Source organism: Alosa sapidissima, chromosome 3, assembly GCF_018492685.1.
Source record: "Alosa sapidissima isolate fAloSap1 chromosome 3, fAloSap1.pri, whole genome shotgun sequence".
In the NCBI taxonomy this organism is placed as follows: Eukaryota; Metazoa; Chordata; class Actinopteri; order Clupeiformes; family Clupeidae; genus Alosa; species Alosa sapidissima.
Window position 1 is genome coordinate 13,633,473 of NC_055959.1, and position 15,049 is coordinate 13,648,521.

General features: G+C 42.8%; 1 protein-coding gene across 1 annotated transcript in view; it reads right to left on the bottom strand.

The window, feature by feature from the left end:
* LOC121706234 (sodium channel protein type 4 subunit alpha B-like) overlaps positions 1 to 15,049 on the bottom strand; it is a 108,445-nt gene that overhangs the window by 38,204 nt on the left and 55,192 nt on the right. Inside the window, exons 19-20 of the mRNA XM_042087788.1 lie at positions 14,267 to 14,440; positions 13,256 to 13,378 (exon numbers count right to left, since the gene is read on the bottom strand). Coding sequence (XP_041943722.1) covers positions 13,256 to 13,378; positions 14,267 to 14,440 — 297 coding nt within the window. The remainder of the gene's footprint in view (positions 1 to 13,255; positions 13,379 to 14,266; positions 14,441 to 15,049) is intronic.

Consider the following 15,049-nt stretch of genomic DNA (forward strand, 5'->3'; position numbering starts at 1 on the left):
CATGTAAATTAAATGTAACATTATTGTGAATCAAATTAAAATGTTCTCTTTTGCAAACGTAGGCATAGTAACAGAATAATTTAATAATGTTACAAGATACTACATCAATCCGTATGTTTCATTGGGCTACTAGGCTATTTGTTTTGCCTTGATTCATTTAGGCTAGGCCTTTTTATTCAGGGGCCATATTCACAAAGAATTTTAAGGCTAAAAGTAGCTCCTAACTGGCGAATTTAGGAGCAACTCCTAAAAATAATGGGCGTGTCACTCCTAACTTTAGGACTCCTAATTTTTTCACAAAAAGTAATTCACGAAGCATTTTAGACCTAAAAGTAGCACCTAAGTCTGGGACAGCTTAAATCGAGAGGACTCCTAACTCACTAAGACCTATTCATAAACAGCTTTTTTGTGGCATTTTACGTTGCGATGTTTTGAAATAGCCTATGCGCAACAGGAGCTTCCAATTGCTAGGGAACAATTTTGCATTCATAAAAGGGATGCAATAACGCCACCAACAACAACACAAACTACTCATTGTTAACATGGAAATGAAATGTAACGTTTCATTGTGAATCAAATTAAAATGTTCTCCTCTTTGCAAACGTAGCCTAGGGATATGGTGACAGATTAATGTAATAATGTTGCAAAGGTAGGCTACTGCATCAATCCATAGGCCTATGTTTCATTAGGCTACTAAGCTATTTGTTTTGCCTTACTCTTTATTCATTTAGGCTAGGCCTTTTTATTCAGTTATTAATCATCTTCCGTCCTTCACACTACTTGTGTAGCGCACGCATTCTCCGACCTGTCACCTGTCAGTCATCATCGGAAGAGAGGTGTTTGGAATTCCCGCGTTACAATCGTCAGCCAATCAAGGTGGTCACTTCAGTCAAGCTCGTGCATGAGTAATGACGTCATCCATAGCCACGAAGACTCACTCCTAGTTTAGGAGTTGTCTGAAAGGCTTTGTGAATAACGTTTAAGAGAAAACTCCAATCTAAAATCTTTAAGTGCGATTTAGGAGTAGCCTACTCCTAGTAGTAAGATAAAAGCCTTTGTGAATAGCCTACGGCACCCAGTTATTCATCATCTTCCGTCCTTGTGTAGCGCACGCATTCTGAGACCTGTCACTCATCATCGTAAGGGAGGTGTTTGGAATCATGCCCGCGTTACAATCATCAGCCAATCAGCCAATCAAGGTGGTCACGCTTGCCCATTTACCCAAATTAATGGTCGAATATTACTGATGATCATTGTTATTTAAGAACATGCAGTGTGCTTAGGGTACCAAAAACATCTTGCTCGTAAAAAAGCATCATAACGCACATTCTGGCGGGTCTGTTATTTACTGTAGGCTGCGCAAACCACATGCCTTTATTTTGGGCAAGCCTGCATTCATTCAACCTTTATTTATTCTCGGAGGGTCATTGAGGGAAGCCCTCATTTTCAATGAAGCCGAAATTACAGAAGCGAAGCAAAGCGCTCCACAAACAAGACAACATTCGAGGCCTTCTGTTGAAGAATTTTATATAAAGCCTGCGCTGACAGTAATCCTCCTGCCCCTGATAGGCCTACCACAGCTGTGGATAGTGTGGAGTGTTCAAGTAATAACACAATCCAATGTGTGTCTCAATTGTCCCCCGCTGACCACCTCACACATTTCTCTAGATTTTGCAACGAACTTACATGACACAATGCCATAAAATATGCCAGTTTTAGGACACAGAATAATGTTTGTAATGATACCAGGTAGGCCAGGTATTGTCGAAGGTGCATGGTGAAGTGAAATTCTTACTTTGGAAAACAAACATTTGCCGATATCATCGCCGATCATCAGAATATTGCAATAGATTCTGTGTTCTGGACTGCAGGTAACTTGTTAAGCCAGTGGTTATCAAACTTTTATTTCATTCCCCACTTTGATCAAGGGGCATGACTGATGATAGTGGAGATAACGTGTTATCCCGAGGCTTTTGCAAGTCAGCATCTTTGACGGTAGTCTATTAAAAATTAAAAAAAAGTTTTCGATGTCCCAAACGGAGAGCCATACTTTATTGTTTTTAACGATCTCTATGCTACTCACAAAAATGTAGGCATGGGGACATGATGAAGTAGGTTATCCAACTGTCGTGTGTTAAATTATTGTGATTACGAGCCAGTGGTTTTCAAACATTATGTGTGACTCGGACATCTAACTAAATGCAACAGGCTCATATCGTCCTCGCATTCGCAAAATGAGGACCAGTGTTTTGTCAAATTGCAAATAGCTATTCGTTTTAACTATTTTTTTTTATGATAATAGCCTATACAAAAAGCACTTTATACTATCTTAATATTGGAATATGGGGAGGGAAGTGGCGCGTCTGCAGTCAGCCAAATATGAATGTAATTCTGCGGCATAAAGCAGATGTAATTGTTTATCGTACAGAAAAATAAAAATGACATGTCAAGCAGTCAATTGACTACATTGCAGTCAAGAAGTAGGGCAAATTAATTTACGAAACCAAAACGTGGGTCATAGTTGTCTAAGCCTCTATTGCGTAGCCTGTTAAAAACGTCGCCAGATAGTATTAAATCGGCAACAACATTGTTTTCTGCAGAAGCCTACCCAAGGCTACAGATTAATTCTGAACAGTTATTTCTCTACTGGCTCAATTATCACACCACTGTTTTAATTTGCGTAGTTGCGTTAACCCCAACACTGACAATAATGTAGACAGCAAATTTCGATTTCGATTTTCGTGTAGTCAAGCCTTAAGCCATACCCAAGTAGCCTAAATCGAGGTAATGTTTAATTATGCATGATTTATTTTGTTATTGAATTCGTAGGCTGGGATTACTCTCGGCAACAATCATGTAAGGGACGGCAGGCAGAGCGATGTACAGTGGCAGAGCGACGCACAGTGGCTGAAAGTGGTACTAAAGCTTCTCGCAGCTTCACGCCGCGTAATGCGCGAATGAAGTGGTCATTTGAAAGCGATGCCCACTGTATGACATTCTTTAAACCTAAGGAGAGAGCAGGCATTTTGTCCTGCTGGTTTAGCCCCCGCTGTCCTTAGACACCGTTGATAGCGGTTGACAAATTTGTGAACCATAATGTCATTTTTAAGCGGGTCTGCAGAATACATGTCCAGCACATCGGCCATAGGCACGCCTCTCATTCTTTGAGATAAGTAAAATACACAATGTTGACCACATGCTTGGGACCCTATGTCTTGAACTTGACGCGTGTCGTAGTGGATTTCTCGAGCATGTTTCAATAAAAAGGGGGTAATGGTCTCGGGATAGTGAACATAGTGGGGGGGATATCCGAAGCTATCATAAAATTCAGCCTTCTCCCGGGACTCGATGATCAGAGCCAGCCAGTGTTCGCCCCCTTGAGAGCTCGGGTGGGTATTTACCACCAAACAGTGGGGTCCTGAGCGTCGATGCTGGTCAGGTAACATGTCACAGGCGAAGACACCGAGAAAATGAGATCCTAAGAGAGGTCTCAATAAAGCTTCTATTTCAAGGGTGTTCATGTTCATATACTTTTTAATCTAATAAAAGTCCACCAGCACTTGCCTTCTGGCGTTAATTTCCAACACTGAATCAAAACAGGCGTAAGCAATCAGGGTCAGAGTATCTACAAGGGGTTGTCAGAATCTCATTTCTAGTCTTAGGCTCCCCTTTGCGGCCGGTGAAAGAACTGCACCATTATTGTCGTCGTCTGAATCTAAATTAAACGCAAATAACGCATATCCTTGCGAGAATTCTCCACGATCAATGCAGAGGCTGTGGTCTTTCAGATGGCGACCCGTAGACAGAATGAGATTATAGAATTCGCGAGTGCAAATGTTCTGATCAAAGTTGGGTTGGAAGGGCTTTGCAGGTATCTGACGTCCTTCCAAGCTTAAAGCCAGGTATTCGCAATTCGCATGTATAAAATTAAATGCATTATGCGTGTAACTCCCCGTGAATCCTCGATTATCGGTTAGACATAAGACTAAACGCCGGGGCAATGTACCTAAAAATAGGTTCTCTTGATTGCAAACACGACTCCCCTGAGGTAGTGAGTAACTTTTCACCACAGTGCGTGTAAAGGGGTACAGAGCATTCGCCTTTAACAACGCCGCTTCGTGACCCAGACGTACGGCCGGGGAAACAGTGACTTTCTTGACAAAAATGCTGGCTGCCAGGATGTGCAGTTTGTAGGTAGACTGGGCTGGGGCCATAAGACAAAACTCATCTTTGGCCCTAGTCAATTTGATTCTCAAATCCACCGCATTCAACAAAAGTCTGTCGCTAAAGAACATGTCACAATGCAAGGGTCCCATCAGCTCAAACTCCCGACTGTCGCGACTGATTTGCGCACGCACATTGAGTCCCAAATTAGGTGCGGCAGGGGAGCGAGTGGCATCCATTTCACCGGCTGTATCTTTGTAAAACATACCGGCTGTAAACTGTCCTTGCAAAGAGGCCGGTGCATAATTAAGCAAGCAATCGATAATACAGCGATAGGGGTGGGTTGCACTTGTGTGACTAATTAATCGATCTCCCAAAGTCACGTCACATTGCGAAAATATGGTGTTGAGGGGGTAGTTGATTAAACCCACATGGTCCGTATTATCTATCGGTGTATCATCCTGTTCTGTAATTTTCATACGTAGGTAAATAAGCGTGTTATTAAGGTCAATGTACTTTGAACCGTCACCCGGCAAAAAAACCTCCAGGGGTCCATTATGAGTGAGGGCGGAGAGAGGGGCTATTTCTACATAACTCGTGGCTTCCACAGACAACTGTGTCAGCGGGGGAGCAAATAGATCGAGATCAGACCGGGTGCATTCATGACCCACGCTGAAAGCCATCTTTTAGAAGATATCTCCTCTGGATTTTTTCCTCCCTCGAGTTTTACGAGCAGTGGGTGGACGTGTACCTCGGCGTCTGGGTCTGCGGCTTTTTGACGTCTGACGTTTTTTTTTAACGACGGTACGGATACGTTGACCAGGGGGTCGTCTAGAGCGTGCGAGGGCCAGCAGTCCACGCCCCTCGAGTCTCAGGTTGCAGCCCTGCTGTCATACGTTTTATGGCCGCAGATGTCAGATCTGAGGCAATGCTCGTAGCCGCCTGTTTTAAATGAGGGCGCGCCATAGCGAACCCCTTTTTAGCCAAAGGCACAAAAAAACCAAACATTCTAGCTAAGGTGGACCCAAAACCGTAGCCATACTGTACACTAGACCCTGAGAAGCCGGGCAGATCACCTCCTGCTTGTGACACGTAATAAGGAATCAGTCGTTTCGGATCATACTCCATGTTGTAAAGGGGAGGTTAAGGCCCGCGATCGGAGCTGGATGATGTTCTGCTTCAAAGCGTCGGCAGGCGTAGAGATGTCTTGGCCGGTCTGAAGTGTAATTTAACTATGACCTTACCATAAGTAAAGTTGATGAATTTATTCTGATCGTTTTTCAACTCAATTCTGATGTTCTCTATATGTGACTGGCTGACGAGCATGTAGTGCGGACGATCGTATTGAATGTTGACGATATCATGCGGCTGACCTTTAATTTCTACTGTTCTGAGGAGAGGGGCAAAAGTGTCACCGAATCTATGGCTATGTACAACGTCGCTGTACACATACAAGTTGTACATTCCGCCTCTTATATCCGCGGGATAGGGCGCGTCGACCCCGCCGGTCCTGATAAGTCCCAAGTCTTGCAACCCGAGAATATGCCTCAAGGTGGTGGAGAGTTCCAGGAATAGGTCGTCATTGCCTCTGAAATGAATTTTATTTTTTATCGGACAGTAGACGAGTCTAATAGTCAACGTCTGCTTCTCAAAGGTAGAGTTAATTTCTCGCACTAAGCTAGGGATGTCTCTGTAATGACCGTGTTGTTACACGCTCCACATTAGGTATTTTAGGGTTAGGAATAAACGTAACGTTTATCCATCGAGCGTCATTTTCAATTAATCTCCAAGTTCGGGGATAACTCAACTCGCACAAAGCCGCATCCCAGCGTCCAGAGGCCAGGTCAATAGGTTGAGCGAGGTGCACCACATAGTTGGAGCTCGTATTGTTCGGGTAAGTGCCCTGGCTACTGTTGGAGGGTAATGTTAAATAAAAACCGTCATATTCTTCACCCATAACTCACCCTTCAAAATGTATTTTACCCTACGTCCTTGAGCTCTTTGGCTAGAATCCACGAATTGAATTTGTCAGGCCAGTTTTGCCATTTTACAAAGCAATAACGTTTTCCAGCCCTGGTGGTGGTCTGAAGAACTTTATCCACGTAAAACACTTTGTTGGTCCCCACCGTGACTTTCTGCAGCTCTGGCTCGTAAAAAGTACCTTTGATCTCTTCACCGTCAAAATCCTGGATTTTATACACCGGAGGCTGGCGCTCGTGCCTCTCCTTGACAGTAAATAGCTCGGAGGTGAACGTCTGCTCGTAGCGTTTATCAAACACGCCCCTTAATTTAGACAGACGCACTGAGTCACCTCGTAGGAATTTAAACTTTGTTTTTTTAGCAGGCTCCCTGTCCACGCCATACAGCGTTTGAAATACCTCGAGAGTGTTTTCAGGCTTCACGTCAACGGGTCTCATACCTATACTGGAGTGAAAACTGTGATTATAGCTATGAAGAAGGTCAGGTAGAACGTTGATGTAGCGGCGGGTGTTTTTCGCTGTGAAATATCGCCACATGCGACTTTTGAGAGTCAGGTTAAACATTTACACTACTGAAGCTTTGTTTTGCTTTTGTCTTAAGAAATGTTTGATATTGTAACGGGCAGTCAGTTTTTGGAAATCCTTATTAAAAAACTCTTTACCATCGTCAGTTTGTAATTTAGCAGGTATCCCAGACTGCTGTAAAACATCATCAAAGGCGGCTGTCACTTCAACCCCTGTTTTACTTTTTAAAGGGCGCGCGTAGGCTCGTTTGGAAAACACGTCAATCACGGTCAGCATATAGCGTACGCCGTCGTTTTCAGCTTTTAACATTTGCATATCGCAGAGATCTGCCTGGAACTGGTAGAGCGGTCAGGGCGCAAACACTCTGTTGCGCGGAAACTTGAGGCACGCAGGCCTGTGTAATGTATAAGCATCTTGTTCAGTTAGCCAGAGGGCCACTCGCTGCCCATCCACTTTTGCTTCTAAAGCATTTTGCAGGCGCTCTTTACCACCGTAGGCACCGATGTCACCCGGCGTGTAATATGTTTGACTCATTAATCTGGGGGCACTTTTTCGGGTGCAGTTTGAGCCCAGCATCCCGTATGGCGTCGAAAACCTTCTCCAGATGTCCTATGGCACCGGTGAAGTCTGTTGCATGACACAGGATGTCGTCCAGGTAAACCACGCAGCAAGTTTGTGGAATGCCCGCCAGGACACGCTCCATCAGCCGCTCAAAGTTCGCTGGCCCGTTGCATAGGCCGAACGGAAGTACCCGGAACTGCCACAGCCCTTGCCCGATGGTAAACGCTGTCTTCGGCCGAGCTTCCGGGGCTAGCTCAATCTGCCAGCAGCCACTGCGTAAGTCCAGCGAGCTAAACCAGCAGGAGCCGGCAATGCTGCCCAGCGCATCGTCAATGCGGGGGAGCGGGTAGGAGTCACTACGCTGCTCGTCCCCAAGTGTAGTGTGAACCAGGAAATGTCCATCACAGCCCCCCATTTCTCTAGCACGTCTAGGCCGAGAATGCAATCATCCTGAATGCTAGCCAACCAAATCCGGCGGCTCGCTGTCTCGCTGTCTCACCACTTTTTTTCCATACAGTTCCGCACGCTCTCCGGTAACTGTTGTGATGCGTGTTTTTGTCTTTTCCCAGCCTCTGGGTCTGGCTACCAGCGTGCCGGATAAGAGACTGGGGCGCACAAGCATACTTGCTCACAACAATACTGTATTCTTTGTTGAGCAACCACTTAGCCACTTCTTTTTCTGATACCAGGTTCGGGAAAAGGTCCTGGCGTAAATCTTCCCTCTGTCCTTAGCAGGGGCGGAGCTAATGGTTCACTATAGGGGGTGCAACGATCTTTAGTGGGCCCCTGTCGGTGTTTATCCCAACATCATGTTTTTATTTAGTCCACTTCATATTGTGCTTATTAGAGGCTGAGGCATTTTGTTTATGTCCTGATGACCTAGCCTACCGTTTAGTCACGTGCATACGTCTGTGCGTACCATCAGGCAACTCAACGAGAGAGAATTTCCCCTGTGTGTGTTCACTTCACACAAAGTTAGCCCACCATAACTTCCCAACTGCTTCACAACTGTGCAGTATCCCATTAACTGCTCGACAATAGGCTATTACAATTTTCTTCAAAATTTGTAAACACGTTGTCAAAATCAACTTTAATATACGCACTTTTTGTTTGAGCAGGAGAGGGAATAATAGCCTAACAAACGCACGCAGCAATTAAATTGTGGGCTAGGCTACTTGTTGCTTTCTTTTACTATGGTTGCCTGTTATCAACACACAATGTTAAGCTAATTCACTAACTCAAGACTTCAAGGCTATTATGGAACGTTTTTTGGAAACAATGAAAGGGTGGAGGTAGCAAAGGATGGAGGCAGCAAAACTAGAGGAGTTATTTCAGATGAACAAGGTAGGCAAAATGCTTGTCAAAACGTTACATTACATCTGGATTACACTGAATAATGTTCACTGATGTTAAAGCGCGAACGCTGTTTAAAACCATACACAACGGTAAACTAGAACAAAACTAAAGGTAACTTTACCCTTTATAGGGCCGTATAAAGTTGTCCAAATGAATAGGTCGTTATTAGGCGTTGTTGTTGTATATTGCATATGGATTTTGTACTAGGCTACTTTTTAGGTGACCAATGCACAAACGAAACCGGGAAACGGACAAATATTATTAAGCCTTTCAATGTTTTTGCGCGCGGAGGTGTATGGTGCGCTACTGCGCTTACTATTCATTCCTGCTGGCGCGCCTGATAGTGACTGCTATTGTCGCGGCAGGCTTAGGCCTATGCTCCTGTCTCTAAATAGGCACAGTGTAGACTAGACCTACATGCTATGTCGCTGATTTTCTGTAATAAATGCAGCCTGTAGCATAGGCTACTTCAGGCAAACCCAGACCGGTTGTGGCATCAGTTTCGCTTTTAAAACGCAACAGTGTAGCGAGAGGGAGAGTGCAGGCTATTTAATTTGCAGCATGACAGACGAACTCCCATTGTGAGCGCACTCTACGGACCAGTGGCATCTTTAGTAGCATTTTTCATTATTATTTTCCCCCAGCAATCAGTACAAATAAGCATCGGTAAATATAACAATTAATCAATCAAGATAGATTTGGCCAAAAGTGGGCCCCGTTTGCGGTCGTGGGCCCGAAGCGACTGCCCCCCCCTGCCTCCGCTTATGGTCCTTAGTTTTCTGTGTTATTTTAACGTCTGGTCTGTCTGGGCTCTTGATTGCTAACTTCTCTACTTTCAGTCGTTCAAATGGATTTTTAATCCAGTCTTTACAGTGTTTGACACACAGTGTTGGGAGGGTTACTTTCAAAACGTATTCCGTTACAGAATACATGCCCAAAAATGTAATATGTAACGTATTCCGTTACGTTACTCAATCTGAGTAACGTATTCTGAATACTTAAATTACTTCCGCATTAAATTGCATTTTATAAGTGTAGGAATGCAGGAGCGTACCTATGTTCGCCGCTTTGTATGGGACCGGGGAACATAGGACCCTTTTTTAGAACCCTAACCATAACCATAATCCTAACCCTAACCCCGAGCGGGGAACATAGGACCCGGGGAACATAGGGATGACCCCAGGAAGGCAGCCATCAAATCCTGCTTAGGCCTACTAAACAGGCCTATTCTGGTGTGTTCTTCTGTTTCAAATGGCTGAAGTGTTAGGTCCACATAGGAGAATGTAAAGTCACCACTAAAACTACAGCAGGCGACTAGGCTAATTAAAACAAACAAAATAAATAGGCTACTTTAAGGGCGTAGCCAGAAATGATAATTAAGGTGTGCCTGTGAGATTTTTCGGTGGCATCAACCCAGTACAAGTGAGGGGCGCATATGACAGGTGGAACGCAAATGACATAGGCGGAGTTTGACATTCGAGCCGGGGGGGCAGACAAAAAAATAATAATAATTGTAGCAGCTAAGACCTGGCCTACCACTTGGGGTACACAGCATGAGCAGAAATGGAGAAAACAAACATGCTAAATAAAGATATATATATAATTACATTGTAACAATTGAACAATTCGTCCTTATGAAATCCAATGCAGCACGGTTGTCTTGAAACGCAATAGACAGGGGTGTCGCCTAGCAGTTGAAAACATTTGGGGCTTAGCCCATCATGGTTGCTGCTCACTTTTGATAAATTAATCCACCGCCTCTAGCCTCATTTGCGCCACATTGATTGAATATTTTGTAGGCTAATAATCATATTTTGTCGATTAAAGAATGTAATGACCTGTTGCCATCTTGACATTTCTGTTTGCTATTAAAAACAAACTATATAGCCTAGTGTAACGGATGCCAGTTAGCTGTGCTTGTGGATCGTTGGTAAACCTCTGACGCCTCAAGAGTGCTGCTGGCATGCGAGCCACCTGGCAGAGTGGAGGTTTAAATAACAAGATGCTTCGGTTCATGTATGCTTAGCTTTAAGGAGAACGAGTCATTGAAAACTCAATTCGATTCTACAAAGGCAAAGCAAGTAAACTCCAAACTGTAGGCTATTGAGTGCAGGGCAAACTTAAATCATAGCGAGAACTCAAAGACTCAAAGTAAGTGTTCACTCACAATCTGATGCCTCTCCAATCGCAGAAACGAAGCGCAATCACGCCATTACGTTAAGACATGTTAAGAAAAAAATATTCATATTTTGCTGTAATCCAATGAAACGAAAAAAAGTAATCCACAGTGATCAGTAGGCCTAGATGCACAAAAAAGGACATCTAGCCAGGCCTATGCGCGTCACATTCACCAGCCAGTTCCAAACAGGTGAACAAGGCTTCGCCACTTTGCTGTTTAAACTAAGTGAAATAAAAAGTCCAAATCTACACACAACGCAAAATCAATTAGTAAGCTGACATGACATTTATATACATGGGATTTAGGCAGCCTTTATTGCAACGTTGGCACGGCAAGATGTCCATACTAGTAATTTTCATTTTTTGAATCCTGCATGCCTCGTCTGGTTGGCCGTAATGTCGCTTTCGATGTGAAGGATCACAAGAGAAAACCTGGCTGCTCCGATCATCAACCGCAGCCCGTTCCTTATATTGTTGTCTTGTGTTATTTAAATTATTTTTAAAATATCTGGTCATGCCAAACGTATTTCACTAATTTTTGAAACAATGCAATTACCCGTTTCCACCAGGGGGGGCAGTGCTCTCCCTAACCCCCCCCCCCCCCCCCACTAACTCCGCGTATGGCAAACGACCTGTAAATGTAAACACTATTCTAGTGCTAGTGTATACCAGTGCTCTCAAAATGAACGTGATCGCGTAATGACAATCAAAAACCGCACGTTAAAATATGCTACTCGCAAGAATAATTCTTCAGAGGCTGCACCATATAATTCATTTTAAAACGTAAATGTAGATCTAATTAGAAAATAATCCATAAAGCTATTTAAGTTAGAATAAAAAACTTAGAATGCAGTGCCTATTTTATTGGTTTAATTGTAGAACTAGGCTTTGTTTATTGATTAGCAAACTGTGTAACCGATTGGCCGAAGTAGCCTGAGCTATTAATACTTGGTAAAATATCCTTTGAACAGACATCAGGAACCGCGATCAGTGAGGAACAGGAGTTACCTCCACTTACTTTACTCCTAATTGACCCTGTCATTTCAGGGTCTCCAATGACACGTCCATTATGCGCGCTGGCTGCGTTTTGCAGGCTAGTGCAAGACAGCGGGGCTTGGATTTAAACATGGAAACAATTTCATCATAGATTGCTTTCAGGAGCTTCTGGGAAATGGAGTTGCCTTAATTTATTTAGAGAGTGAATAATCCATTGATTTCAACAAGGTAACTATTCTAAATACCAACTATTTAACTTGTAACTGTATCGGAATACAGTTACTCATAATTTGTATTCTGAATACGTAACGCCGGTACATGTATTACGTTACTCCCCAACACTGTTGACACAGCAGGTGCCATACTGCTAGCCATGCTGCTTGCCATTTTGTTTATCTGTTTAAGTAGGCTACATTAATGTGGTGGACTAATGTGGGAGTGTTACAGTGCAACAAAATATGACCGTGGGGGCAGACTCATTTCTGCCCATATGAGACTCTGTTAGCGCTGACTGCAGTTCCGTTCATTGACGACAGAGTAATACCATAAATCTACTGTCGAATGCGGTCGTTGAGCTGTCCTGTCCCAATACAGCACAGCGAATATCTTTTAAAACTCAAACTTTCAAGGATCAGAAATAGTTACACAGAAACATGATAATAATACATTAATTTATATAAGTATTAATTGACATGCAACAATTATTTATTGAGGAGGAACTACTTTTTTGGGTGGATGATTTTTTAGTAGGGCGTTGCCCGACCTGGCCATATGAACCGCCCGCGGCTGGTTTTAATATCTCACCACATAAACAGGAAATGTGTCATAAAGTCACAGTGCATTGAATAAATGGTCTGAATCTTCTCAGGTTAATAGATATTATGATTATGATGACATCCAGACTCTCAATGGGCCTGTCTGCGCCACCACCTGGCCAAGCAGGAAATGTGCCAGAAATGGACAATGCCTTAACTGATTAATCTGAAACTTTATAAAATATTGGATATTATTGTGATGATATTCACGTGTGTAATTCACATGCCTAGCATAGCACCACCATCTGTCCAAACAGGAAATGTGCCAGAAATGTTCTTTGCTTAAAAGTAATGGTCTAAAATTTCTCAGGTTAATATATATTATGATTATGATGACGCCCAATGGGCCTGCCTTGCATGGCGCCCCCATCTGGCCAGGCAAGTAAATGTGCTAAAAAATAACACGCAAAAACGAATAGCACACACATCAACTATGCACAGTTCACAAACGCACCACGTCGGTGCTTTCTTGGGTTCCGAAATGTCACGGGTTGACCGAAGGTGCTTGGACCCGCCATTGCCGCTTGCGGCTATATTTTGTTATTGTGTTTTCCTATTTGTCGTTGTCTTTTGTGATTTGCTATTGTGATTGATTTGTTGTTTTGTACTTCAGGGCAATCTTAGCGATTTTTCGGTATAAGTCACAAGTTTCACAACAAGTATCCTACTTCCAAAACTCACCCTCATGTTTTCAAATCTGGAGAGGGCTCTGAGGGGTCTCAGGGCTTTGAGGGTTCTTAAGGACTTCATTGCCCCCAGCTCTGAGTAACCCAGGATGTTGGCCATCAGTCTGATAATGGAAACCTAAGATAAGACAGAGTTAAGAGTGGATAACAGATAACCTGGTTAACAGCCAAAGCAACTATAGGATAGAGAACAAAACACACCTTAACAGACAAAAGATGTTTGGCAAGTTTTCTGGCTAAAAAGGGAGCGGTTTCAGATTAGTTATTGCACGATCCGAGAAGAGAAGGGTATGTACAGTATCCTTTTTATTAACTCGTAATTTGGGTCCCGACCCACCAGTTAAAAAATACTGAATGCAGGAGCTATTCGACCTGGGTGTGTTAGTCTGGCCAAAAAACTTTGATTTTGCCTGATGTCAGTCGGACTAACATATTTACATGCATTTAAAAAGTTTTTGGTCAGCCTAACATAAAAATAATTATATTTTTCCGAGTGTCATATAAACATACTGAATATGAAGCACTAGTCCCATACACTGGTGCTTTATGCTGCACTGAGGGTGTGGTTGGTACAACCAGTGTGTCTTAAAGAGTATCCATGTAACTCGACCCGAAATGTTACAGAGTGGAAAGATAGTCTTGTTTCAATAGAGAACACACTAACTAAACTAGTGCTGCAACAATTAATTTATTCGTTGTCTACTATTTAATTAATCACCAGTTATTTTGGTAGTCGATTGGAAATTAAAAAAACTAAAACTTCTCTGATCCCAGCTTCCCAAATTCATATATTTTCTGGTTTATTTTACTCATAATGGTAAACTGAATATATGTGGACAAAACAAGGCAATTCCGGACGTAATTTTCCACAATTCTCTGACATATTATAAGACAAGCAGGTAATTAATGAATCAAGAAAATAAATAACATTATTCAATTCTGAAAATCATTGTAAGCTGCAGCCCTAAAATAAATATGCCAATATTCAGCTTCAAATAACACTTACATCAACAATGAGGAAGTCCAGCCAGCACCAGGCATTGGTAAAATATACTTTGAAGCCATAAGCTACCCATTTGAGGAGCATCTCCACGATGAAGATACATGTGAACACCTGATCGGCATACTCCAGAATGATCTTAAGGGTTTGTCTTTCTGCAATGTAGATGTCCTCAAAGGCCTGCGAAATAGCATACAATATATTAACACTATGGGTAATTTCCCAATAAACAATCAGATTTCGTACAGTCCATTGTCAATTGTCAGTGTGTCACGAAAAGTGTCATGCTCCCACCCGCAACGACAATGTTACATACTGGATTTGATTTCCAAAATTAAAGCAACCATCCAAACAGCACTGTAAATGCATGGTATATAATACAAGCTTGCATTATTAGGCAGCTTAGTTCACACTGACATGCATTTTCACCTCCGAAACACGAGTATTCTAAAGTAGTGAGTGTTTAAAACATGCAAAGTATAAATTGATAGTGTACATGTTGCTGATATGATATGTTATATTTAGCTAAATCGCTAGCTCCCTGACTTAGTTAAGGTAGGCAGCTAAGCAACGACCAATTGTTGAAAAAAATGCGACCTCTATGCGAAGTCTATTTTTTAAATTAAGTATAAGTATAAGTATATATACTCTTTTGATCCTGTGAGGGAAATTTGGTCTCTGCATTTATCCCAATCCGTGAATTAATTAAACACACTCAGCACAAAGTGAACACACACTAATCCTGGCGCAGTGAGCTGCCTGCAACAACAGCGGCGCTCGGGGAGCAGT